Source organism: Zootermopsis nevadensis, unplaced genomic scaffold (assembly GCF_977971745.1).
Source record: "Zootermopsis nevadensis isolate Lab colony 2312 unplaced genomic scaffold, Znev_1.0 Znev_ptg000021l, whole genome shotgun sequence".
NCBI classification, from domain to species: Eukaryota; Metazoa; Arthropoda; class Insecta; order Blattodea; family Termopsidae; genus Zootermopsis; species Zootermopsis nevadensis.
The window spans coordinates 20,845,107-20,872,504 of record NW_028259153.1 but is presented as its reverse complement, the minus strand read 5'-3'; the positions used below and the strand labels follow the sequence as shown (position 1 = coordinate 20,872,504).

At 40.6% G+C, this 27,398-nt stretch overlaps 5 protein-coding genes across 44 annotated transcripts in view; 4 read left to right on the top strand and 1 right to left on the bottom strand.

The window, feature by feature from the left end:
* LOC110830138 (bromodomain adjacent to zinc finger domain protein 2B-like) overlaps positions 1–5,506 on the top strand; it is a 114,442-nt gene extending 108,936 nt beyond the window's left edge. For all 35 annotated transcript variants that reach the window (XM_087352727.1, XM_087352718.1, XM_087352723.1 and 32 more), the window contains one exon: positions 374–5,506. In XM_087352727.1, coding sequence (XP_087208853.1) covers positions 374–548 — 175 coding nt within the window. In that variant the 3' untranslated portion in view covers positions 549–5,506. The remainder of the gene's footprint in view (positions 1–373) is intronic.
* Positions 2,893–11,629, top strand: LOC147873229 (facilitated trehalose transporter Tret1-like). Of its 4 annotated transcripts, XM_087352767.1 has the most exons (6): positions 2,893–3,006; positions 5,799–5,875; positions 8,744–8,867; positions 9,221–10,106; positions 10,482–10,620; positions 11,157–11,629. In XM_087352767.1, exons 3-6 carry the CDS (start codon positions 8,789–8,791, stop codon positions 11,481–11,483), a joined length of 1,431 nt encoding a protein of 476 aa, XP_087208893.1. In that variant the 5' UTR covers positions 2,893–3,006; positions 5,799–5,875; positions 8,744–8,788; the 3' UTR covers positions 11,484–11,629. The 4 variants fall into 4 exon arrangements, with proteins under 4 accessions (XP_087208893.1, XP_087208894.1, XP_087208892.1 ...); XM_087352768.1 differs by lacking the exon at positions 5,799–5,875 and having other exon boundaries at positions 2,897–3,006; XM_087352766.1 differs by lacking the exons at positions 2,893–3,006; positions 5,799–5,875 and adding an exon at positions 6,948–7,004.
* Positions 11,630–11,762: 133 nt separating this feature from the next.
* LOC110830168 (trehalose transporter 1-like protein) lies at positions 11,763–19,161 on the top strand. Its single transcript, XM_087352770.1, has 6 exons — positions 11,763–12,504; positions 13,116–13,251; positions 13,682–13,881; positions 14,434–15,143; positions 15,469–15,616; positions 15,911–19,161. The coding sequence occupies exons 1-6, from the start codon at positions 12,490–12,492 to the stop codon at positions 16,250–16,252; spliced, it is 1,551 nt and encodes a 516-aa protein (XP_087208896.1). The 5' UTR covers positions 11,763–12,489; the 3' UTR covers positions 16,253–19,161.
* LOC110830136 (uncharacterized) lies at positions 18,477–24,030 on the bottom strand. Of its 2 annotated transcripts, none has more exons than XM_087352781.1 (6): positions 23,946–24,030; positions 22,153–22,246; positions 21,334–21,649; positions 20,703–20,889; positions 19,602–19,788; positions 18,477–18,636 (listed from the first exon to the last, which is right to left on the bottom strand). In XM_087352781.1, the coding sequence occupies exons 2-6, from the start codon at positions 22,236–22,238 to the stop codon at positions 18,477–18,479; spliced, it is 936 nt and encodes a 311-aa protein (XP_087208907.1). In that variant the 5' UTR covers positions 22,239–22,246; positions 23,946–24,030. The 2 variants fall into 2 exon arrangements, with proteins under 2 accessions (XP_087208907.1, XP_087208908.1); XM_087352782.1 differs by having other exon boundaries at positions 21,334–21,643.
* LOC110830134 (DM4/DM12 domain-containing protein Desiccate) overlaps positions 20,741–27,398 on the top strand; it is a 9,211-nt gene continuing 2,553 nt past the window's right edge. For both annotated transcript variants that reach the window (XM_087352785.1, XM_087352784.1), the window contains exon 1: positions 20,741–20,867. In XM_087352785.1, the coding sequence (XP_087208911.1) occupies positions 20,865–20,867 (3 nt within the window). In that variant the 5' untranslated portion in view covers positions 20,741–20,864. The remainder of the gene's footprint in view (positions 20,868–27,398) is intronic.

Sequence of the window (27,398 nt, the reverse complement as noted above, 5' to 3'; positions counted from 1 at the left end):
AACAGAAGAAATGAGTAGTTCAGAATCTGAATCTTGACATGTGAATGTTTTCTCAAAGTTTGAACTTCAGAAAGGAAATGACTTCAGTTTGTTCTGTACCAAGATCTGAACCCGGTTCTCTGAGTGAAATTTTGGTGTTCTGAGCAGAGAACGCAGAGTTTCGTGTTAAAGGATTATTTGGCTTTTTGCGCTGCCAGTTGATCGTAACGAATTACAAAATATTTGTGCGTCTTAACATGCACACTCACAATAAAACATAATTTAGCTACATATTTGGTAGCGAGAACCGATGTGAATCTTCTTATTATGCAATATTCATGTCTCATGGTTGATGTGTCATTCATTAGTGATATAATATGTTAATCTGTTGCAGATACAAATCAAGGGAAGAATTTTGTGCTGATGTACGTCTTATATTCAATAACTGTGAAACATTTAATGAAGATGATTCTCCAGTGGGGAAGGCCGGTCACAGCATGAGATCCTTCTTTGAGACTCGTTGGGGAGAACTGAACGGTAGTCATCCAAAGGCAAATATACCGCCATAAAGTAATGACAGTAAAACTGTTGAACTTGTAACAAGTGACGTCTGTTTGTTTGGCGAGTCTTGTATGGGCTGTGGCGTGTTCCATTCCTATAAATCCCATATTGAGAATGCCTTACGGTAGACATCGACTGTGAGCGGTGACAAAAAGTGAAGAACTGATGGTGTCTATAACGTTACTCATTAATTTGACTGCCATGATTAATTTGGAGAGAGCAGCTTCATTTTAAATGATCTCATCTTGTAATATTTAGTACTGTTGTTGCTTGCATTTATGCGGTGCAGAATAATGCGTAGCCAAATCGAAGAAGATTTGTCTGTAATTGAAGACTTCGGTATGGAGCGATGATTTGCTTTTCAAAATGTGGTGGTTACCTATCACTTTTGGAGTACGAAATAAAATTACTTTTATGTTCAGGATAGGAAAATTTCAGAGAAAAAAAATAAGTGTGCTAACTTGTGTGTTTTCAGAATTAGCCGAACCGTCTGTATGGTGGGATGAGTGTAGTAAGGGCCATTGCTGTTAGTGTAATTGATTTATTTAATTATTTTAATTTTTCGCAGGAGATAAAGTAATATTTCCTTCGTGTATTTCTTAGATGTCGAAGCTCTCTAACCATGAAAACAGATTTTTTCAATTAACGTTCTGCAGTTTTTCATTCCATTTGCAACCCCCAATGCAATATTTGTGTTTTCATTATTAAAGCCTGTGTCATCACAGCTGGGTCAGACGGCGTTCTTCGTAAATGAAGTGACTTTCGTTGATCGTTTTCCATCGTTCATCTGCTGGAAGAGCTTCTCAAGCAGTGAAATCTCCTTGTGCTCTTCTGAAAATATGAGTGTGAGCGTGCCAGTGAAGACTGCTGTAAATGTCCTCCATTGTGGAATTTCTTTCCCTAGGGAAGTTGTGGCTTGTTAGCCATTATGTATAACATGTATTTTTTCTTCATGAAAAAAAAATAGAAGTATTTCATAATAAAATGTCAGATGTAAAAATTTTAAATGTGATTTGGGAGGAATTCTGACCATCATGTACGCATCTGATCAAATGAATTTGTGTATCAAACCGCGGGAGGAACATTTCTTTAAAGCGCATAGTAAAATCTCACGAGTCTCATTGATGATCGTGTGAGATTTGAGGCTGTCATTGTTGACCTTCCAGATTGTGATGGCAGATGGACTTGTAGTTAGATACCAACTGTCTGGGGGACACACATTCCTGCCGTCTTCGTGTATTAAGTTTTTCCGAAACTTTAATATCTACGTACGAGTCCATGCAGTGTTACAAGCAGAAGGCCAGCGTCATTTTTCATTGCTCTGAAAGTGTACACTGCCAGTTTTAGGTCTTAAAATGTGGTGTAACGCTCTGCCTAGTTTCCGCCACGCTGTATGCTCGGCATTTAGGGCCAGCATACACTTTTCAGTGCTGCCAAACTGCAAATGAAGAGGAAGAAACTGGTGAGGTAATGTATTGCAAAAATCAGTAAAGATACATTTGGTATGAAAAACATTCTTACTCGTAATTATAGGAGCAAAGGCCTTGGGAAAACCGGTAACTTCTTACTATGTCAAGAAATTCCCATCCTTTACAGAACCTAACAGTCCATCATTATGTTCGTAAGAGCTCGTCAGTGATCTGGCAAATTTGTTGATGTAGCGTCAGTAGTTCAGTTTGTTCTGTCATGGATTTTTCTGTTTCTTGTTTCATTGTTTGCCCAACCAGTTTCTCCCTTGCAGAAAACTGGGGTTGACATATCAGTTTCTAGATGCATTTTGGACGATGATTTTTAGAATAAACTCCTTGGATATTATCCGTTTTCCTAATTTATTTTGAAAGAGCATTTTGGAGACTGAAATCTGTCTCCATATCTGTTAAGAAAAGGGTCCAGCTCTGTGTACGGACACAACAAAGTGGTTTTTACCGAAGGATGGAGGCGGATTCTAGTCTTGAAATTGTTGTGTTTTAATTAAAGATTATAGGATGGTGGATAACATCTGAGAAGTGTTATTGTAGTAATACACGTCACAAACCTTAAGATCCCAATTATTTTTGTAACATCAAAGAACTTTTCAGTATTTGTGTTCTGCGCCTAATTTGCTTATTCTAAAACTGTGTTCGTAATTTTCCTTTTCTGGTGGCATTGCTTCAATAACAGGTAGTGGAACTTTATAATTGTCCAAAATGGGTGGCATCAAACCAGAATACTGAAAAATGTAGTTTAAAGCGATGAATGAATTGAGACTAATAGAGTACGTAGTCATTCACAGAAAATTACAGAGCTAACTGGAAAATACTGTCCTCTTCAAATGCCTCGTTCAAGAATCGCATTTTAAATTCTTTGCTGCCGACCATACGGATGAAGATCTTTGCGGAGACCCTGCAAATGCTGAATGAGACCATAGGAGGTCACCGGGCATAAGACGTGGAAGGTTAACGATCCTGAATATTCACATTTTTAAAGGTCAGTCTTAAAAATTAAACAAAACAAATTAAATTCAATTTGAAACTATCTTTGCATTGAAGGGTCAGGCATTTTTAATGGTGCTGTATCAACTGTGTAGGTTATTTAATGCCAGGCGACTGTTCGTTATGCATTGTTTTGATGATTTATGGTTGTAGTCATTGAAGGTAGTAACGGTGAGTGGATTTATGTTTTATCATGGAATCATGTTCCTTCTCTCTCTCTCTCTCTCAATTCATGTCAGTTTCCTTCTCTTATTATTTTCTTTTCCTTTGTGGTGACAGTATATCACGGAGCGATAAATATAGCATTTTGCCCACAGTAACAAACAAAAACTTTTCTTTACAATTCATTTAATCAAGAAATGTCATTAATGATTTTAAAGATGTATAAAGCTTTACAACTAATTTGCTCCATGGAGCATAATTCTTATTGAGAAGCCAATAGTTGCTCAGCTAAACAAATTCCGTACCTTTCATAGAACCCAAAGGTTCATACTGCGTTCACAAGACCTCGATAATGTTATAGCAGTCTTCTAAACAAGTCTTGTACGTCACTATGATTATTTTCAGCAAATATTTCGTGACCTTTTCGCATAGCGCCAAATACAATAAAGACATTTCATTGTCGCCATGAATACGCCAGATACCGAGAAAGAAAATTGGATGTCGTGTTGTAAATTATTTCTGAAGTGTCTTGAAGTTTCTAGTCCTGCGATTTCTTCCCTGAAACAAGATAATAGACACATGCACTTGCTGGTACGCACAAATTCATGCGTTCAAACGTTGTTGATAATGTTATCTATAATGCAGCTTTTGACTGTTCAAATTAATCTGCGGAGAAAATTGTCGTGAATCTGCCCTTAATATTGCATTCCTTTAACTGCGGTTGGTTGATTATTTGTTATTATACAAAGCTCTGGTAACTGCACAAAATCAGATATGAAAAGGCAGTTATGAATTGAGAGGAAGCTACTGTCCAGACACTTTCTTGAGTGACTGAGGAAATCCACAAAACGTCTTAGGTTAGTTTGTTCAACCTCCTGACTGAGTAATATGTCACTGCTGTCTCAACTCGTTTATTACTTAAGTGTTTAATCAGAAATTAATATTTATTTTCGAATATGAGCAGCTGAGAAACTACATTTTGCTTGAACGAATTAGGACATTGTGTGATTTGTTCAGTTCATGAGTTTTTTTAATGACACTTTATTAACTGCAGATGTTATGTTGGACCAAACAGAATGAGTGTCGTTGTTTATGGTGGTGTAGAAAGGATTAGGTAATACATCATGGCCCATTTGACTTATCTGAAGGATTGGGGAAAGTCATGAGAAATGTTAGAAGACCCATTTTCTAGTTGGGATTCAAACCGGATACCCACTGAATGCATTTTAGGTGCTTGGTAGGATGACGTAAAGACCCACGATCATTGACGGCTGTGGTCAGGAGATTAATTCCGCTAATGAAATGTGACAGGTAAAAGCCTGCTTCTTCTGGAATTGTTGATGGAACATTTTCTTCGGAAACAAAATTGAACAGTGCCTGTGAACATGCGTCCAATAGTCTTCAGTTGTTACATCTTGACGATAGCTGTGTCTGTAGTTCTGAGTCTTGACGAATAAGGAGATGGCAGAAAAATGGCATTTAAATAATATAGATGTTTTATTATGAGTCACATTTAAAAAGATTAGGTGTTTTTATATAAGTAATGGGCATTTGATGATTAATAATAAATTGTACATATTTATTTTATGTGTATATAAGTGTAGGTACTTTTTTTTGAAATAGGGTGTTTACGTTTTTGAAATGTGAGTAACAGTGATTCTTGAGAATCTTTTGATTAACCACACACAACCTCCCTCAAACTTTCACTTGTAAGATATTAAGATATTTATCAGTAATATATTTACCTAATTAAGATATCAAAAAAAATTTAAAAAAGGCATTAAAATATCTTATTCTTTTGTGATGATGTTGGGTATAATTAGTATGGAAGAAATGTCCGAAGGTAACCGGCAGGTACTTCTGGACGTTAGATCCGTGTAAGTTGTATATGATGATTGTATTTGTGTGAGTGTTTCGACGCTAATACTGGGCAAGTTTCTTATTTATACTCTAATAATATAGGTTTTTCTGTTAATTAACAGGAATGTAATTTAAAAAGTCAAGTGAAAGCAGGAGAAGAAGCGGGTACTACCTCGTTTAATGAAATTCTGTGCCTCTTAGCTAATAGAAATAAATATAATGTAATATAAAACTGAATTTTTGCCTCTGTTTTATGGGAGTACAATTAAAATCTTGTAAAAGAAAAAAAAATGTGAGGAAGGTAATATTGAAATACGAGAAATGAGTCACACAGAGTAATTTCTACACATACAAAAATATGTAATTATTGTTTTGATAGTGTAATGGGGTTGTGTAATTTTGTGTGGTTGTTGTTCAGAAAATAATTGTTTCCTTTTCTGAAATGTCATGAAATAAAAATGTAATATATTGTGCATGGTGTCCTTGTGTTCATTGTGGTTCCCCGTGACAAATTTAAATACGTTAAGTCCGTAAGTTTGCTCTGTTCACTGGAGGCTGCTACTTTTCTGTAACTTCATGTAGTGATTTCATTGCATAGGGGATGAAATTAAAACGAGTCTTAGGGAGTAATATATGGAGAGGGGCCAAGTATAGATGAAGTCTGTTGTTTTACCTTAGAGTGAACCTCCTTCCATTTTTTCATGTTGTGGATCTGAGCCTTCCGTGACTTTCTGAGGGACAAATGTTCTCTGTTCTTGTTGCTAGGATGCAGTTCCATCTTTATCACTTCCTTGGTGATCAGTCCGTCGACCTGGAAACTGGATCATGCGTTCTTTGCCCAGGTGAATTGTTAGTTTCAGTGTCGTTGGGTTGAGCGTGTGAAGGTGAAAGTGAGACGTTGCACGTATGGAAGATATGAATGTGTACAGATCTATGATCAGAAAACCAAAATGGAAGTGATCGCTTGGAAGACAATTCATAAATGGAAGGATAATATTGAAAATGGATTTTGGATAGCTCAGGTGTGGATTGTATTCGTCTGGCTCAGCATAGCAACCGGTGGTGGGCTGTTGTGAACATAATAATGGACCTTCGGGTTGTATAAAAGACAGGGAATTTCTTGATTGGCTGAGCGACTGTTACCTTCTCGAGGATTGCTCCATAGGAAAGTTCTTAGATTTCAAATTGAAGAAAATGTCGGTTGGGCTCCAGTGCCTTTCATGGATGTGGTGGGGCCATTGCAATCAAAAACACATCCGGTTTGTCGCCTTTCGTTTAATCGATGGCTCCATAAAGAAATATTACAGATTTATTTGTTAATAATGCTTATTATTAATATATGGCGTTGAACGATAGGACACTTGGTGAATAATGAACTCGAAACTTGGAATGAATCAGTCCTGACCTAATTTAAGCTGCTATCTTGGTGTTTGGAGGAACTGAGGTAAACCACAGACAACCTCAGTCGGGATAATCAGTCTCTGGAACTCTCAGATAAAGCAGGAATGCATTCAGTGATGTTGCTGACTCACGTAAGCTGTGAAGTTTAATTCAGTGTTTTGCCAAAACATTTATTTGGCTAATGTGTGCGCACTTACTGTTCGGGAACACAGGTTCGAATGTTGCCCCTTGTGTAAATATTACAGCTGATCCCTCGTCTAAGGTATTTTGCTGCATATCTGAATATATTTCACGCCTCAGAATTAATTCTGAATCGGACATGGGAGAGAAGTCCCGTGATTTGCCAGAGTCTGAAAGCACAGCGGCGTTAATAATGACAAACAGATATAATTGTTGTTCTGTGATGATAATGTAGTTAATACTATAATTATAGTTCTCGCATCATTGACCTTGTTATCAGCAAAGAGAGATTATGTAGAAGTATAAATATGTACTAACTAAGAGTAAGTGGAAAGTACTAGTGTCACATCCAATCAGACAACGCCATATTTATCTATGGCATTTCGAGAGGTAAGTATGTATTCTCGACAGAAAAATCCCTGTCATGATTTCATTCAGCTTCTTGAATTGAGTTAAGAAGATGGCCGTCTTCTGGGGTTATTTCCACCATAACTTGAATTAATATTACAGTTTTGCTACAGACATCGCTCGACTTTGGCCTTCGTCTAATGTAATTTATTACAAAAAAGCTAGTAAAAAAATTAAAGATAGTTTTATTTTAAGTTGGCAATAATGTTAGTACTTTAATGTGTGTATTATCTAAGTCAGTGGTTCAGTTCTTAGTACATTTGGTCAAAGGGTTTAGAAGTTTTTCATATTATTGAATATTTGGCCTTGAGCCACAGTTGCGTCACCCATTTTCATGATGGACTGACGCTATCTTCAGATCAGTGCTGAGTCTTCAGTTGTTCCAGATATGCTGATGGATTTGCTCCATAATCTCAGTATTTGCTGAATGCACATCTTCGACAACAATCGTCCACCCTCTGAATTTTCTTACGTGTTTGTAAATCTTATCTTGGCTCACAACAATGGGCATTCTTCTATAAGATTCACTAGTTTTCGTTACCTCTGATTACAAAATATAGTTTGTAGTTATTCTTTGATTAATTTTAACAAAGCGTAGTGGTAACTATATGTACCACCTGCCTTAATATTCATTAACCCCGAATTCTGACCACAGAGCGTATGGTTTTCAGAATAAGCCGATTGATTGTTTCTCAAAACTTTGCAAAATCATCGAAGCTTTGGATCGTTGCGTCATTCCATTTGTTTCTGATGATGCAGTTTTTTTTTGTACGTTGTTTATCTCATGCTGCTCACCTTCGATAACAAGAAAGCCTTCAGATTGTTGACAGAGGGCTCGAATTCTGAGTATTGCAGCTCTGAGAATGTTGAACAATGTGTCACGGGCAGCCAGCAAAGCGTAGGACGGATTTTTATCGACGCCTTAGTGTGTCGTGTTGATACTCTTGTCTTTGAGATGCAGAACTGCTGTATAAGATGGCGTAGAAGGGGCTACGTTGGGAAGATCCCGGCGTGTTATCTGTACATCCCGATAAATAAAATAGTTGACCTATCGCTGGGATAAGTCTGTTATCAAGATAAGCGATTTCGTAGTGATAAACATAATCCATTCGTGTGTTGTTGTATTTTAAGTAATTCAATGGTGTTGAGATATTTTCGTGTGATTATTGCAGTAGAATGAAACTGTTATCGAGCAGTCTCGCTGTGTGTTCAGAAAGGAGGGAGAAATGTCCTGTGAGAATGTAACAAGTGTGATTGGTACTAACGGAGAAATTAGACCAGAAAGGACCAACCAACACTGGACACGATTGTTAGCCATTTTCGTCAGTGTGCAGACCCGGAATGTATGTTTTATCAGTCATTGTGGGCGTTTTACAAGATATCTCTCCGCCAAAATTCTGTTTCTTTGTCCCAGTGATGTTAAAATCAGACAAAGGTTTTCCTGTACTGAAAGATACTCTGATCATTTTTCTGTTGAACAGGAAAAGTGTTCTCGAATTTCAATGTTAATCTTATTCGTGCGGTGAGTTCGAAGATGGCTGCCGTCTGGGTTGTATCGTCGTGATAGAAGTTTACTACCGTGTCAGAGGTCCTTGCTGCCTCAATCATCAGGTGTCCGGTGTAACCCCGAGGAACTGTTCGTTTTAATATGTTTATCCCATTACTGTTTCCACGGTCCTTGCTTGTTAAATGAAGCTAATTCAGTCCGTGTGTTATCGCAGGTGTTGGTAAGCATCGTAGCAGGACTCAGTCTCGTGGCTTCGGGCATGAGTCTAGGTTTCCCTGCCATTTCATTGCATCAACTCGAAGCAGAAGGCCTGTCGGAAGACGATGCTTCATGGTTCGGTGAGGAAATGCAGATCATAGATAATTTTGCGTTTCGCAAAAGAAAATTGAAAACTGGTTTCTAATGTCCGTAAACAGCGTCGATCTGGACCAAACTTGGTAGACCAACATTAAATTTTATCAGCATTCCGATGTTTCATCAGAAAGAATTGTTGACGTCATCATAATTCTGTGATAGGTTCACCGAAACCTGTAATTAAGACAAAGATTCAACAAAGAATTCGATCTACGCGCTGCTCACATGCTACAAAATTTTGTGGGGTATTTTATGGGACACGCGTTACACTACGAAGAGGGAAAGTCTCTATTTGTATAATAAACGTTCAGTTTGCGCGTGATTTTATCTGTTACAGCCAGCATCCTGTCCGTGTCGCAAATATTTGGGTGTCTGCTGTGTGGTCCAGTACTGGACGCATTCGGCCGTAAGAGAACGCTGATTTTCACATCGCTTCCGTTCGTCGTTGGCTGGGCTGTTCTGTGCGCTACGCCGCAACCAGCACAACTGGGTCTTTTGTTACTTGGACGAGTTATCACGGGCGTAGCATGTGGCATTGCGAGTATTCCCGCAACTGTTTACGTCGGCGAGATGGCCAGCGACAGACTCAGGGGGATGCTGGTCACGTGGCCATCCGTGTTTATGTCTGCTGGGATCCTGTTGGTGTATTTGCTGGGCTGGGGACTCAGAGACGACTGGCGTCTCGTGTCGGGCATAGCCATCGCTTTCCCACTTGTCGCTTCCGTGTTGGTCACCCTGTATTTGAAAGAAACGCCCAGCTGGTTGCTGTCAAGGGGACGAGGAGACGAGGCTGAGGAATCCTTCAGGTGGATACGAGAAGTCGGCAGTCGCGGCGAGATGCCGGAAGACATCCGACAAGAATTTCAGGATTTACTCGAGGCTGCTAAGAAAAAGGCCGATATTCACGATGAAATTCCTCAGATATCGACGTTATCCAATATCATGGACGATAAACCGACGTTTTCGACCAAGAAGCGCGAATCAAGATTCCAGAAGGCTTGGAGGCAGGCGATGACCTTGGGGAGTCCGGACGTCTGGAAGCCTCTGGTCATCCACAACTTTTACTTCTTTTTCATGCAGTTTGGAGGGATCCAGGTCGTGTCCTCGTACGCTGTGGACATCATGGAGTCTGCGGGCGTCTCCATGGACCCTTACGGCGCCGCGGCGCTGCTGGGTGGCGTGCAGTTGGCGGGTGGCGTCGGGGCCAGTTTTGCCTTTAGCTTGTAAGTGGCGCTTGTAATTCTCCTTCCCTTCGTACTTCTTACGGGCTTTGTTCATCTTTCCGTTTGTAGGAGTTATGTACTGGAGACACGCAGAGCATTTTAAAAAAAAAAATATCGCGAAAATTGAAGGGCATTTGATAGCTGGAAATAACAATATAGTTGCAGCATTTACTAAATATATACAAAAATTTAAATTTACAAAAATTTCCGTATTCTGGGTTCTTGTATCCGGTAGCCTGGAGGAGGTTTGCCGACATTTCGGAGAAGTTTGCTGCCTCCTACATCAGGGATTAGCACCTCTGAAACGTCGGTGAACGACGCAACAATCCATAAGTCTGCCGTCTTCATACCCTGGTCACTGTGTCCTTGTCGCAGGTGCGGTCGGCGCGTCGTTTCGATGGTGTCGGGGTTAGGAATGGCCGTCACTATGGTCGGACTGGGAATTTACCTCGAAGTGGACGACGGAAGCTCGGAACTCTCGTGGCTGCCACTCGTACTAATTCTGGGCTACATAGTAAGTTCAGGACAAAGTTCTTCAAGGTATTACTCAGACGCAAGGCGTCATACCGATTTTCCCGTCGTGTGGGTCTGATATCGAGAGATCGCTGTGGTAACCTGCTATTGAGCGCCCTCGTGCAGAAAGATCCACAGGTGGAAAATGAATATGTCGTCTCAGTTTCATAAGAAAACGGGTGGAAATTAGTCCAAGTTCGTAAGCACGACGCCTTGAAGGCGTATATGGGGTGTGGAGGTAAAGCTCCTCTGAATCTAGATCTCGACACCAAATTATGAGAATTCCGGTCAGTGACAGGACGTTTCGCTTTAAGTGTGTGTGTGTGTGTGTGTGTGTGTGAAGGACCCAAAATGCCGGAAGTCGTATAGGCAGACTGCAGCTTGCTACTTTACCGTCTGAGCCGTATCGGCTGTTGTTTTTATCTTGTGTTATTCTCGAAAGATGTCGTGCAGAACGCTGCCTGGGGGGTTGGGGAGACTTTCCATTGGTAGAATTAACGAGGTTGGAAGGAAATAAATAATTGTACTTGTTTCCAGGCGTTCGCTAACGTCGGGTTCAATCTGATAGCCTGGGGGTTGCTGGGAGAGCTGTACCCTACCAAAGTAGCGGGTCTGGCCGGGGGTGTCACCACTTGTCTCGCCAACCTGATGGGGTTCGCGGCCATCAAGCTGTACCCCGCGTTCCAGGACTTCCTGAGGGGGGACAGTGGCACTTCCGGCGGGGCGTTCTCCTTCTTCGGGGCCGTGGCCGGTGCCGGGACCTTGTTCGTGTTCCTGTTCCTTCCGGAGACGCTGAAGAAATCTCTCGAGCAGATTGGCGAGGAATTCCGCCAGCCTTGTGGCGTCAGGACTTTGTGTTGCTGACCTCATCTTAATTGGACCACTCGTGAGAATCGAAGGGTGAATTGTAAAATTGTGGTGGAATGGCGATTGCCGTGTTCATAAAAGACCGCCACTGGACCCTGTTCTGAGCTCTTGTACATTCTCGCAACATGATTATCTAAGACGCATTTTTTAATATTATCCTCCGAGGTCTCCCAAGTGATTTCTTCCCTTCAGATTTCCTATCCCAAGGCTTCTCACCTTTCCCACGCGTGCTACATGCCCGCCCATCTCATCCTCCTTGATGTATCTTCATGATTTTAATCTTGAAGGGCAGATAAAATGGAGCTCAGTTCCACGTTGAAACCCGAAGGTCCATTTCCGTTTTGAAAAAAGCCTACTAGTGTACTGTGCCGTGTCCATTTTAATATTATACTCCGCATCAGATGGCCTGCTTCCTTTTGCGTTACTACGCATTTATTATTTCTCGTATGCGTGCTACATATCGCAGCCCATAATTATCCGGAAAGTGTTAGGCAAAGAGGATTTATCTCCATTCAAAGATGACATCAGGATAGTAACGTGAAGGCAAATGTCTTCTGGGATGTTGCGCAGTTAATTCTCATAACAATTGACCAACGTTTCAGAGGTTCTTACTGCCTCCATCTTCAAAGTACACGGCGCAACTTCCCACAAGACCGCCATTTTCATGTTCGCTGTCGTCGAAGCCTCAAATTGTACGTGACCTAATTATTTTCCAATCGTCAGGTGTCACTGCACAGGAAATTGTGTCGCAGATGAAGAGTCTTAGATCTTAATTGGACTACGACATGTCTGTTTGATTATGTGGGGTATTATGACGTCAAAGTCGGACCATTTGTGTGGTTATTAGGTCGAAAGAAGGTACAGTCTCTTCCAGTCGGAGATTCGGAGGACGCCAAGTCTGTAGTCTCAGTTTGTAACCATCGTCGACCGCTCTTTTTATCAAAAGTTTTACGTCGCCGAAGATAATACAGAAGAAAGGAATTTTAATTTGAATAATATCGAGATGTCATTCAGAGAGGTAAATATGATGTTACAATTTAAAAATATTATTGTATTATTTTTATGATAATTCCTTTCTTACGATTTTTTTATTATAAAAATGGTCATAATCGTAGTGTGTGGATGGGTAAATAGATGAATGAAGGAACGGATAAACGAGTCAGGATTTATCGTGTTTGACGACGATCTGTCAATTGCATTGGTTACACAATTTTTCCGAATCGTCTCTCGATTTACACTTCATATACAGTGTGTCCCATAAGTCCACAGGGATAGGGATACTTGATTATGTTGAAAAATTCTGGGAAATACAAAGACGGAAACATCTATAGAAATCATTAGGTTCCAGTCTCAAGTGTTGGGATGTTGTCACGACAGCGAAAGGGGAATGTATTTCCAGAGTAGGGGGAAAGCGGTCCGGAAGAGGAGACAGGCACTGCAGTAAACAGGAAGTGAACAAAACGAGGGAAACCGGACCGAGTAGCGAACTGAGAGAAAAATTCAGCATTCTGGGCGGGGGGTGGGGTGGGGGTGGGGGTTGCTAGGATTCTGATGTACCATAGAAACAGAAGAGAAGTGTTTCGTAAAAAAGAAATGCTGTTCGCCGCTGACCTCTGACGCTGCTTGCAGATCCTCGTGAGCTTCGTCTCCTCCGCGACTCTGCTGTCGGCTGGTATGAACCTCGGATTCTCTGCTGTCGCATTGCCGCATATGCAGGACCCTGCAGGTACCGACAGACTGACGGTCGAGGAGGGCTCCTGGTTCGGTACGTACAGACACGTTTCCCGGCAACGAGAGTAGAAACAAATGAATGTCGATGGGGATTTGGGTTCTCGCGAAAGTGACTGTCTTCTGTGTTATTTCGCCGTGTAATCTGGTAGAAATTGACCTACGTTTCAGACGTACATGTGCCATCATTATCGCTCTGGTGATGGAAGCAATAACCACCTCCGAAGCGACGGTAAATTTGTATCATACTAGACGGCGTAGTATCCCAGAAGACAAGTCATGTATTTGTGGATGTTGGTTTGCTTCGTAATAACACTGTGGACTCGTAGATACGTAAAATCTTTTCGAAGAAGCGTATTTATTACCTGTATCATCTGAGCACCGACATGGACACATTCACCGCCAGAAAATCATAACTCATACAGCATCAGTTCACAGTTGTGCTTATGAAAGTGATTTTACTCCAGCAAGTACTGGGTTCATCTCGACCCTGGCGGGCTGTCTCACCTGTGGGCCTCTGCTGGACAAACTCGGGCGCAAAAGAACGCTTCTCGTGATCAACACACCCTTCGTCTTGGGCTGGCTGCTCATGTGGACTGCCCCGAAACCAGCTCCTGCCGCCTTCCTCTACTTCGCTCGTTTGCTGAACGGATTGGGCGCTGGCATGGTACGTCCTGGTTTCATCTACGATCACACGCAACTAAAAATTACAACAACAAAAGTGCAAGATAGTTTTATGGAGAATTAGAGCTTGTATTCGATCAGCTTAGTAAATATCACGCTTCGAATGCCAAAATTTGTCGGGAGGATATTTTCTGGTGCCAGGGGGTTAATTACCTTTTCCATGTCCGTCCCTCGGTCACAACTCGAAAACCGCTGAGCGAATTTTCATGGCATCTGTTACCTTGGACATATTCCCGTTTTGATTTAAATCGGCCAACGGTAACGAACACGGAGACTTACGTTTGTTTCTACAAGCGGTAACTGAGTGAGTATTCCCCAGCCGAGAAATCCCCATTTAACCGTGTAAATACGTGGGGGAATCCTCCTGATGACATCATGAGGCAACTGGACACATTTTCCACCAGATTACTCTGACGTCACTGGTGCCATTTGCAAGAATTTAGTCCTGACGATCGTTTAAAAATTCCTGAGCTTTTCCTTTCTTTCTTTAATCCTGACTCTGGTTCGTCGTTCGTGATTGATCTCCAATTTTCAGGTCAGTATCCCAGCTACGATATACATCGCTGAGATGGCAACTAGCCACACGCGCTGTTTGCTCGTCACTTGGCCCTCCCTGGCGGTCTCTGTCGGGATCCTGGCCATGTACGCCCTCGGGTTGGTTATCCAGGACTGGCGTACGATCGCCGCCATAAGCGCCTCTGTCCCGGTGATCACAGCTCTTTCCAACCTCGTGTTCATCAGAGAATCTCCGATATGGCTCTTGGCTCAAGGACGCGACGAAGAGGCCGAAACGTCTTTCGAGTGGATACGACACGTCAAGTACAAGGCGATGTCAAAAGAACTTCGCGCCGAGTTCCAGACGTTTGTCAAAAACAGCAAGAAACTGAAACGAAGTGTCAAATCGGCGCGTCCAGGTCTCGGCGATGGATCGGGCGAGGATGTGCCGTTGTGTCGACGCGCTGGGACGAAGTACGGCACTCCGGAAGTCGCGGTAATCAAGGGAAGGCGGAAGAATGTCTTCAGAGTCGTCTTCTCTGCTCTGAGGCGTTCGGATGTCTGGAAACCCCTCGTGATCCTCAACTCCTACTTCTTCTTCATGCAGTTTTCTGGTATTCCGGTCCTCATCGCCTACGCAGTCAATATCATGATCAGCGAAGGAGTTGCCCTGGAGCCCTACCTGGCAACACTGCTCCTAGGTGTTGTCAAATTCGTGTTCGAAATTGCCGCTGGATTTGTTCAGAACAGGCAAGTGCGTCTCAAACATTGGCGCGAAACTTCCGTAATTTTCAAATTTACATTGGGTTTTGGCTCTCACGAAGATCGGTTGTCAGGCCACGAATTTGGAGGCAAATAACCGAAATAAAATTGAAGATGTGGGCGCAAAAAGGTGATAAATCACGTTTCTGGTTGGATTTGAGTCTCTTCTGGGCTGTATCGCCGTGTAGTCTGGTATTAGGGCGATGAGCGCTCACCATCCTGATGATGGAGGCAGCAAGGACCTTCCACCAGACTACAGAAGACAGCCATCTTCATGTTACTAATTTTTAAGACGTTTTTCCTTCTTTCCTAGATGTGGCAGACGACCGCTGTCGGTAGGTTCGGGGTTAGGAATGGCTGTTTGCATGTTGGGGCTAGGGGTGTACAACCAGGTGATCGTGGACCCCGACATGAGGCACAGACTCGATTGGGTGCCACTCCTTCTGATGCTGGGCTACGTCGTAAGTAGAAGTGTTGTACAGTACCGTTATTTTATAGTGGCCAGCAGCCTGCGCAGTGGAGGGGGGGATTCATTGCGCACTGATGACATTATCGCTTTGTTTAAACTTTGTTCGTGGTTTTATGAACACTGTTTTACGACGTCCATTGACTTTTTAAATCAGAGATTCTGCATTTTGCTGACGTACTGCGTTTACTCGTTGTCAAGGAGACGCTTTCAGTTTTCGTTTTGAATGTAAAATTCTGTTTGCGTGTCCCGACGATGGTACATCTTTTAACTCTGTTCGTCGCCGAAGGTCTCGGCTGCCATGGGTTTCCTTCTCATCCCGTGGGCGATGCTGGGAGAAGTTTTCCCGGCGACAGTGACGGGGCTCGCCTGTGGCATCACGACGTGTGCGGGGAACTTCTTCGGGTTCGCCTCGATCAAGCTGTTCCCAACGTTCGTCGTGCTTCTGGGCGGGAGTGCCAACAGCCAAGCCATAAACTGCACCGAGGGCGTGTTCTACCTGCACGGAGGCATCACTGCCGTTGCTGTGCTGTTCATTTACTTGTATCTTCCCGAAACGTTCAGAAAAACACTTAAGGAAATTTCAGACGGTTTTTTAGAACCTAGAAAAAGGAAACTGTGTTCTATTTGAACAGTTTCGGAACCTCGTGTGTGTGCCTGTCTTCTGAGATGTTGCACCGTGAAGTTGAGAGATGTTTCAGATGTACTTGGTGCCTCCATCATCAGGGCGACGACCTGACAGAGCAGGAGACGCTCTGATGAAACGTCGGTTAATTTCTACAAGACTACACGATGCAACATCCAAGTAGTCAGTCATCTTCATGACTCACACTGTCGTGATTTCTTTTTTGGTAAACCTTTGAAAAAATTGTGATTAATTAATGATGACAGATATTTTTTTAACTATGACTATTTAACTGATTAATAGTTTCAAGTTTTTCAACTACGAAGATTCTTATCTACATTTTGAACGAGTTATGACCACATAATGTGTTGGCCTAACACGCTTATGTGAAATAAATAGAAGAATGAATATATGAAAGAAATGCTTACTAAAATTTAATAGGAAACACTTAAAGGAAAGAGTGAGCCGGGATAACTACGGACTGGACGACCGGGGTTCGATCCCCGACGGGGGCACAGGATTTTTCCTCTAGCCTCTGCGTCCAAACCGGCTCTGGGGCCCACCCAGCCTCCTCTACAATGGGTACCGGGGGTCCTTTCTCGGGGGTAAAGCCGGCCCGGGCGTGATGCTGACCACTCACCCCCATCTAGTGCCGAGGTTAAGAATGAGTAGGAGCTCTCCCTCCAAGTATGACGCCCGTTCGGCGACAGAAACGTTTCTACGAGCGTTCAGAAGCGAAACCAAAGATTGCGGAGTCACCAGCCGAAAGAAAGTCGAGTGCTCGTTCTTTTCGTTGGGGGAACCAACGGCATGAAGAAGGACGACCGAAACGGTACCATTCATTATTTGATTATCGTTTAAACGTAAATGCAGATTAAGTAGGTGAGATTTCGGGTTCTCACGGCGACGGGTTTGAAGATGGATGTCTTCTGGGAAGACGTTTACCGATGTTTCAGAGGTGCTTACTGCCTCCGTCATCAGGTGTTATGTATTTATGGGTATAAACTTAGATTATTTTATTAATCAGTTAATATTTGTAATGATGTACTGTTGCATTTTCTTTGAGGTATAGACTGAATAAATCAAATATTACTTAGATTAAATTTATGCTTGAAAGGGTTAAAATCAATTTAAATTCATAATAATCTTTGTACAGAAATACTACTCTAGATTCAAAATATCTTCTGACAACAACAAACTTATATTTATAATATGTTATAGGACTGCTTGAAAAAAACTGAACATCGAATCGATACACAATCATAATTCTTGTTAAAATACTTTAATTTCATGGATATAAATTTTAATATTTTTAATAACCAAAATAGCTACTAGATATTTTATTACACATTTTTCTAAATCATTGCGACTTATAGATTAATTAAAATAATACAATGTTATTTACCATAGGTTATACATTTTGGCACACACACACATTATATACATGTACAACACACAAGATGGCTGCCATCTTCAGACTCGTCACAGGTATAACCTCAGATCGTATTTAAAACACACAAGTACGTAATCATTTACACTCCTTGGATCATTTTAATATAATATTAATGTCTGAAATAATGGGACTGTCTGTATATAACATGTAAATCAACAACAGAGTTAGAAGATTCTTGAATGACTTTCAGTGATACTAAAAAGTGAGGTTAGGTTATACGATGGCAATGTTCCTTTCTCATCTTGACTTCATTTTCATAGTTATTTTAATTAATATGGAAGTGTAAAATAAGTGTTTTTATTTTTGTAACGTAGTAGATTCAAATCTGAGGATACAGTGTGTCAGAATATGTCTCCAGGTATAATTGTCCACCCTGAGAATTTGTGGCTGGACATAATTTTCGGCTCAGGTTTGCAAAGTGGGGAACTTCACCGATAAAAATGGTTTCTAGCATATGATCATCATAGGTGCATGATATAATGGTGATTGTAGTTCAATTCTGGAAGTAGCAGGGATTAATTTATATTGTTCCATGAGTCACTATTTTGTTTTTGTAGCACTGAATCGTGGTAAACAGTTCCATTTCCAAATGAGTCTACACGAGGCATTAGAACAATTAACGGGAGAAGTTGATGAAGTTGGAACATTGTCTAAATGGATCCACAATGTGTCTAAACACATAAATGTCACACTTCAAAATTCCACATGGAAGTGGTATCCTAAGATACAACATCCACTTTGTTCTGATGGATGAAGGAGATTACGAGCCAATCACACTCACACGATTCCTGTCATGAAGTTACGAGCTATTCGCTGAATTGCTTCCTGTGTAATGGGACACTTGGAGTAGATGACGCTGCAGTCTTTATCTCTTCTACCATAACGAATAGCCTCTTGAAGTGCCGTTCCTCGCACAAGTCTCTCTAACAGCGTGTTACTGAAACATTTTATGCGGCAAATATCACTGAAATTTTGTGAAAAATGTTATTTTCTTCGTCAGAATTGAAATCGTCGTATTATCGTAATAGAAGGTACTTCGAGGGTTGTTGATGTTAAACTTATTCTTTTGTATTAAGGGAAGACTGAGCTTGTGGAGAGCAACATTTTAACCTGAGAGGGACAAAAGTAAGCGACTTTAAGAAACACCTGAGATTAGATGAGAGAATGTGGAATTAACTTAATTGTCAAAGGATGCGGTCCATTGGGAACACGTTAATTAACTCTTACGTCGCATGAAATGCAAGGAACTTCGTGACTAGTAGCTCCTCGAGAGGGACTCTTTTCATGGGAGCGCATTTGCGTGTGTAACGTAGGAGCACTCTTGTTTCAAGCTGCTATTTACGTTAGTGTTTTAAGACTAAATACTTTCTGGTAGTTCATGAGATGATAATGTTGCTTCATATTGTGATGATTATAATTGTTTAATTTTAACCGTCTAATCACAATAAAATAGTTTATTAAATATTAAAATATTATTACTACAATTAACATTTAATATTTAAAATATATTAAAATGATGCTCTTTCTATCGAAAATGTTCGATTTACAATTAGAGCGTCATCTTTTTCACGACATGTTTCGGTTTTCAATGAACCATCTTCAGGTGTATAATCGATATAAATTCTGGTAGTTCTTTCTGTTCTGACATAATTTTGAATTAATTATTAATGATCAATTAAAATCTTTGCTGTATGGTGATACTGCAAAGGTAAGTCACTGTTTATGCTGTTCATTTGCAAACGTAATTGAAATTGAGATACAGATACATTTTTATTCCTCAACTAAATTTTGTGTGCAAATATTTCAGGTATTGTTAGGCGGAAAAAGTAAATATATATATATATATATATATATATATATATATATATAAACACTTGAGTCTGATAAATAATGCTGACTTACCTAGCTATTCCGTCAATTATCTTATCCAAACTTCCGCCTTCTCCCGTTGTCACCTTGGCCGCGGCTGATCTTACAATCCAACACACTGCCCTTTGAGTACAGACAGACACGTCGATATTGTGGTCCATGAGTGCTTTGTCCATACGTGACAGGAACCCAGACTTTCGTTTCTCACCGCCGCTGTTGCCTTTGTAAAAGCGAGAGCTACATTACAATCGGGAAAGCAATATCCAAAATATTTACTATCGTAACCACATAGAAACACACGATAAACACGAGTTCCAGCTGAATGACTGTCACTTTGCTTCATATTCAAGGGGTTCTGGGTTCAGATCTTGGTCTGCAGACCAGATATCATGAGTGAGGATTTTCTCAGTTTCTCTATAAAAATGCAATGAATGATGTTGTGACCGCTATTTTTACCATATTCATTAATTGTACTGTCATTTATGCTATATAGTCTGAGCTGCTTACATCGTCATTAAATAAACAATAAATTCATCGTAATTATGGTACAGTTGGACAACCTAATTCTTTTCACATTCAGACACGCTGTTTCATGGTGAGTGATGCAGTTTAATAAGAATTCTTCTTACGAAACCAGTTCGGCGCAATTAAGTTGTTCAGGACCATTCAGGCATAGTTTGGTAGAGAAGTGTTGAAACTATTAAAACGCCTCTGCAAAGTAATTATGTATAATTAGGAATAAAGTGATAAGTAGAATGTCAGTCACTGTCATGATTTTATTTTTCAACGAGAGGAATTCTTTTGTTCTGCAATGGTCGAAGCACAATTTCAGATTGTCAATAAATCAGTAATGTATGAATATCATTATGCGTCATCCACTGTTATGAAAAGGATTGTAAAATCAGAAGCTGGCAAGCCAATGACATCTCCAGGTCGTACAGTACCAGAGACATCTTAGGGGTGGTACCGGGGTACATGCAGCAACAGATGCGTGCGGAATAAGAAATTAGATCCAATTTGTGGGTGGGAAATGCGCGTATGCAACAGAGAGAACCGAGATGTATCTTACCGTGCTCAGAGAGTCTCGGTGTGCGTACTCCGTGGCTGTAGTGAATCTGCAGTGATTTAACTTACTTTTTCCAAATGATATTTCAGGTTCGAGACCGGAGAATGCTTTGGGGATGAAGATCAGCGCCGCGGTTGTCAGTATGGTTCCGGCCGTTATCGCTCCGATGTTCACGTTGACGAGCGGTTTGTCGTCGTCATCTTTGACCCCTCTGATTGGAATTGTGATAAATGGTATGGAGAACCCCAGTTCAACCTAAGACGTACATAAATTCTCAACTCATAACTTATATAAATTAATATTAAGGAAAACTTTTGTAAGTTTGACGAACTCGCATGGGGGTCAGTCTTGTAATCTCAAATATCTAAGAAACCAGAGATTATTCTTTTTTTTTCAAGATAAATTATCTTTTGATTTAGGAGACCCAAATGTTGTTAATTACAAGTGAGTACGAAGTTATATATATTTTCACAAACCCAGTTTACAATTTGACTTCTCCTTGTTTTGAACATACGCTACAGCGATATAATGATTATGCCTTGTGTTTATAAAATTCCATACTATTTTAAATTACTTTTAAATTCAATTCCTTAACTTCAATATTTTATTTACTTATTTTATAAGTAGACAATAGAATATTACTTTACCGACTGAGGAAAAAATGAAATTGTTAATTAATAATTATTTCATTTTACTTACGCTGATTTCATTGTCTGCGTCAGAAAAACTGAAAATTCGACCGCTCTTCTCGTGTTTACTTTTAAAATGTGTGACGTTCATCACGGAACTCATTTCTGGAGAAAATCGTGGCTTCGTCAGGGGACGCTTGCTGTGGCCATTTTTCCCCGCGTTATTTTGGTAGCGTGTCAGATTGAGCATGGGTGCCATCGCCAGAGTGAGCTGCTGATCCATCGTAAGGGGTCTGTTATGTTCGCCGTTTCCTCGGCTGGTCTTAGGGTGCGATTGGTTTGTTGCTGAAGAATTTTGCGACTCCGGTGATGGATGCCGGCTGTAGCTGAGTGAGAACAGTTGTGGTAGTGACATTTTGAAAATCCCAGTGGGTTTGCGTTTACTGTCCACGTGCCATAACCCCTCTTTAATAAGCGTAGATACGTCCTAGTAATTTTCCTATTCTGTGGCACGACGTTAATCCTCCAGGATCAGAGCGAATTTTAAAACAATTTATCGGATTCTGTGACATTGAAATTCGTCTTCTTGTATTTCAAAACATGCATTCAAATTGTGTGGTCTCCAGAACACACACATTCCTGCTTAATGTTTACTCAGAAATATAATTTTCAAAGTCTGTCTATTGTTAATGAGAACTTACATTGTGAGGTGATTTAATTACGAAATTTATTTTATTATTTACATAAACAATTATTTGATTCTATATTTGATGTGTCATTAGAAAGATAGTAACTAATTAGAAATTCATAACAATTGCCCTCAAATTAACTTCTTTCAACGCATTTATGAAAAGGCGTAAGACAATGACTCTCGAGGATCGACACTCACCTTTTGTTTTTTGAACTGTGAACAGAAATGACTGAATACAACAAAGTCAAGATCCCCAAAGCTTGGAGCTTTGACACCATTCTCATTATCTCAACTGTAACATAAGGATAAAACAGTTAAAAGATTTGAAAAATTAGTTTCCATTGTTTAAAAACTTTAAAAGAGCATTGTTGTCAGCTCAGATAAATGATGACTCTGAATCTATTCAAATGTAACCAGAAAAGACTGATTGTTGATGAAGAAGACATTCCATCGAAAATTTTTGTATGCATTTCTCGTCTCTCTCCATGTTTATGTCATGTGACCGCTCACGTCATCCGCCTGCCGTGTATCTGTTGAACTACTATTAAAAGCAAAGTTCTTACGCTTTGTACGTTTATTTAACATTAAAACGCGAAGCTGTTAACCGTTTGAAAAATACAGAATGCAAAGTTACTGACAAAGTAGACGAGCTGTATATTTATCATTGGGTTTTAGATGCATTAGACTTTTATTGGGTGGAAATAAGAATAAATGCGCTGGTTCCAGATCACTACTGCGCAGAAGCAGAAAATATCTTTCCGCTCCAGAAAGCCCCCCAGGAATTGTGGCCAATTGCGAGCAATCTAGTCGAATTTCTTGATGATCCTGTATTACGCTTAGGCTTATCTTGTGTTGAGAATGCACGTGGCTTACGAGATCGGGGATTTGTGAAAAATGCGACCTCACTCCTGCGTGAACAATTATTAACGGAATTTTGAATATCACCACGGTCTATAAATATTTGATTACACGAAACGAGTCTACGTCTAGCGAATCCGAATGCATCATAATGGACAGCCATCAACGTCTGACTTAATTTTTGGCAGTTAATTAACTTCTCCTGTCTGATCTCGTCTCGTTGAACGTGTACTACGTACAAAAACTTGTGCGAACCACAAGTTATAGACCTCAGTGGACCGGCCTTGTGTTTTTATTTAATTTTGCGAACTTTTTAACGTGATTTAAAATTTAAAAGTGCGTTCTGTATTGTTAGGAGTGATTACAGTTCAGACATTAACTTCATCCATTTTACTTAAGATCTTGTAAGGTAGTATATTTGCGTCATATTGTGAATTAGGTTAATATTTTAATATTTTCCGTCAAATCACAATTTTAATAAGATAATAAAATATATAAAATATTTATTTAAAATAAAACGTGAAATGATATTTTAAATATTTCATATATTTTATTATCTTATTAAAATTGTGATTTGACGGAAAATATTAAAATATTAAGATCTTGACTTAATGCATTAAAACGTTTTGCGTTTAATGGAGTGTTACAATTAGGTCTTTGCGAGTAAATGTATTTGTTTTAAAATCTTCAAATTCTTTTTCTTTTAGAATTCTGACGATTTGTTTATAGAGCATTGTTGTGAGTTGTACATTTGGCCAGTGATGCTACATTCTTGTGTGACCGACGTCGACTGTTGCCAGTTACAAGCAACAATTGTTGTCGGCTTATTAAAACACCTCACCGAACTCGATTCGGCGTTGGGCTCATATGCAATTTCCCTTGTGTCGAGGGGATAAACCATTTATACGAACGTACGAGACATAACCAAGGCCGGCCAGAGGAGTTGTTATGAATCGTGTATGGAATTCTGAAAGCTTAATCACTTGTCACTTATCCGAATTATACTTATTCGCGTTATAAAGAAATATTAATTGTAATTAAATAATTTGAAGGGGTGGAATCATGTTCAGTAAAATGTTAAGTGTCCTTTTCTAACATATAAATCCACACGACCTATGTGTGGATTTACCTACCTTCTACCAAACTATCGTGACAAACACACACACGCGAACTGCTCACAACGCTCTAGTATGCACTGAAATGATGATGATTCCTGCAAAGACAGAGTACTTTATGAAGACTGCTGTCACGTGACTAGAGTAAGAAATTTTTTTCCGTTCCTGTCCCGTGGCTAAGTTTGTATACATTTGACGACAGTGAAGGATGTTATTTAAGGCTGACAGTGTGTATTTATGTGCTGCATTCCTTCCCCCGCCTACGTGTCAAATAATTCATTGTGTTTTCTGTCTACGTGCTCCGTAAAATTATTGTACCACTCACGGCTTTGGTGAAAACAGCCTCAAATATGACGCAGAGCTTGAAAGTTGTCACGCACCCATCAGGATTATGCGTCTCTGACGTCTCAGGCTGTTATACGGGATAATTATAAGCTCGCTTAAATTAAAAGAAACCTTTGCGATTCTATTTTGCGGTGCATTGATCTAGAAAGCCGTGGCAAACATTGGCAATGGCCACCCAGATCACCGGACTTATCCTCTTGGGATTCTCGTTGTGCGAACATGTAAGGTGGAGTCACGTTACAACAAAGGGTTAGTTAGGTAACAATGTGCCGTGGCCTATCATCCATCAGCATTGTTGCACAGTTTATTTCAATTGGAGATCCGTGGTTTTATACATCAGCGATACTTTAAACAATGAAAAAGTGATATAATAATCTGTAGTTTCGTAACGAGAAAATAACTAATTCTGGCAACGTGTTACCAACTTACGGGTTTGGTTAGAGCCAAATTACCCTCGAATTTCATCTGTTACAGACAGAAGTGTATTCTGACTTATAAATTGATTTTTTTACACACATATATCAAATACAGTTGAACTGAATTGGGTTTGAACGAAATGTGACCTAATTAGACGCATGTATTTTTTCTGAAGCTTTGGATAAATCGAGAATCTCTCGTAATCAGCTGGAGGTTTGTTTACTTCTCGTTGTAAGCCAAGTGTTGCTAATTGGCGCGAAGCTCATCTGGTTCTGCCCTTGTTGCGTAAGTCTTCAACACATACCAGCGCGATTTTACAATGGGAGAAAGCACTTTCTCCATTTTGTTGCTGATACAACCGAATTCCCGTGTTGAAGTTACGCTACGTTCATTGCAAACTCTCCCTGAATGAATGGACTCCCCGCCACCTTACTCAAATATCCGCCATTTTGAAAATACAGACGTGAGACATCAGGGTTTGAGATTAATGACTCATTGTCTTACAGCAAAACCCTCCAGAAGCGAATATTGTGGACAAATCTACATATGAAATCAGACAAGTCCTTTTGCTAACAATTTCGAAACCTCGGTCTGAATAACCACAAAACGATTGTCAGACACACTCACAGACGAATAAACAAGGAAATGTCTTTGTTAAGGTTTGTTTGTTATCTGTGCGTATTTAAATGGGTCCCCGATCAGCTTCTTATTCAATTGTTCTCTCGGGTAAAGGCGGTCGGAACTTGTAGATGATAGCTACTGTGCAGTCTTACTTTGAACGCGTATATGTCTGTCTGTCCGTGCTCTTTAATCGTAAATATTGAGACAAATTAATTTTCATGAACCCCAGAATATAGCCTACAATATGGTTCTGAAGGTGACTTTATATTTGTGCTATTTTAAAAAAAAATCTTACACAAATTCAGGACCTTATATTAATGTTGCCTGTCACCTGTCTCATTAGTTCGCACGGTCGTCATGTGGACTTGTAGGTAGTCGGCGTTTCGGAGGGATAAATTGCTTCCATCTGTGTTAGTCGCAAATGTATCTGCCTACAGGTTTGTACGGCCTCCTGACCCAGGAGAACAATGGCATGACTTTAAATCAATTTCATGAAGTGAGTGCGGTAATTAAGCTGTCGTCGTGATCCGTTACGATGTCGCTCGTTGCCAGGACTACGGAATTAGGGAGACGCTGGCTGGCGTTAAAACAGTCCGTCATGTAACAATTGCCAGTTCGGAAAATATTAGCCTAGTCTCCTGGTATCAACACAGTCATTATTCTGCTACAGATATTTCCTCTGCCTTGAAGTTTCAAGATCCCGCCTCTGGACCAATTCCGAGCCAGATGCGTCTAAGATAAATGTCATTATTATCCTCTCATCTGCCTGTCTCAGGTCCGGTTACTCTCTCCCCTTAGCTTACAACCACGAAAGAATCAGAATCGATGTTTTATAATCGAACTCCTACCTGAAAAGTTAGGTTAGGATTTATTTGTAAGTGCAAGTATCGGGCGGTGTGTGAAGGAGAATCGTCTAGAAAGCAACGACAATGGCCCCGTTAGCGGCCCAGTTCCATACAGAAACAAGTCTCACCCCGGATCAGTAATGGACTAACAATGGCACGACCGTGTAAATATTAATTGAACGACAATGGACGCTCAAAGAGTCTAATATTATGCCTAGTGCCACGTTACGCGGCAAGCTGCAATTGCAACCGAGTAATACCTGGGCGCAAAGTCAGACACACGTTTTGTTATGGAAATAATTCGCTGACGAGATGGAAAGTGTCTTTTCTCTCTGCGACAATGGAAACCGCGTTCTGGTCGAGGGACCAGCGGTTGATGTGTGTTTGTCCTTTACCTTCGCGTCGTTATTCAATTGTCTGAGTCCACGTGAGCGTTACAAAGACAAAAGCTTCCACGAATTAGTTGCCAGAATCTTCCAATTTGCCTCCCAGATCGACTTTTATTTTACTAAATAATAAATCACTTAAGTCCTGGCTTTCACTTCCTTATTACCTCACGAATGTCGTATTTTAATCGTAATTTTCGAGTGCAGACAATGTAAAGTTAATTTACGATAACTATCGATAATTGAAATAGGCCTTGATGAAAGCAACAATGCTTGGTGAGATTTCATGTTCTCACGGTGACGAGTATGAACCCTGCAGTCTGATGGATATTGACCGACGTTTCAGAGGAGTCCTGATGATGGAGGAAGTAAGAACCCTGAAACGTCGGTATACTATCAGACTACAAGGCGTAACAAAACAGAAGACGGACATATTTAGACTCCCCGCCTTCGGAACCTTAAATATCATCACGTAAATGTGTTTTAACATGAAATGCATAACTTTCTATAAATTTAAGAGAGATGCTGTGATGAATTCATTCATTAGTGACGAGTGAACTGATGGTAACCTGGTGGCCCGCGAACCACTACCGGCTCGCAAGTATAGTTTATCCGGAACGATATTTTACAATTAGCTTTTTTTGTTTCATTTTGAACATGAGGCCTAGTGTTTGTGTTCTGTAGCGTCGATGGGGGGGGGGGGGGGGGGGGTTGCTTGGAGTTAGGTTCATCGATCGCTGCGTTCCTCTGAAGATGGAATGTGCAGCTCAGGTGTGTGGGGCGTCACGCTGATGTGGTGACAATAAGGCCCCACATTCTTTTGTCAACTGTCCGCGTGGTTGGCCACAAACAAGAGA

Coding starts and splice junctions, on each gene's coding strand:
- LOC147873229 (XM_087352765.1), top strand. CDS start 8,249: ATGTCCTGTGAGAATGTAACAAGTGTGATTGGTACTAACGGAGAAATT. Junction 8,868..9,220: donor AGACGATGCTTCATGGTTCG/GTGAGGAAATGC, acceptor TATCTGTTACAG/CCAGCATCCTGTCCGTGTCG. Junction 10,107..10,481: donor GCCAGTTTTGCCTTTAGCTT/GTAAGTGGCGCT, acceptor TCCTTGTCGCAG/GTGCGGTCGGCGCGTCGTTT.
- LOC110830168 (XM_087352770.1), top strand. Junction 13,882..14,433: donor ACGGATTGGGCGCTGGCATG/GTACGTCCTGGT, acceptor TCCAATTTTCAG/GTCAGTATCCCAGCTACGAT. Junction 15,617..15,910: donor TTCTGATGCTGGGCTACGTC/GTAAGTAGAAGT, acceptor TCGTCGCCGAAG/GTCTCGGCTGCCATGGGTTT.
- LOC110830136 (XM_087352781.1), bottom strand. CDS start 22,238: ATGAGAATGGTGTCAAAGCTCCAAGCTTTGGGGATCTTGACTTTGTTG. Junction 20,890..21,333: donor ACGCAGACAATGAAATCAGC/GTAAGTAAAATG, acceptor TGTACGTCTTAG/GTTGAACTGGGGTTCTCCAT. Junction 18,637..19,601: donor ATAATTGACGGAATAGCTAG/GTAAGTCAGCAT, acceptor AAAATGTTTCAG/TAACACGCTGTTAGAGAGAC.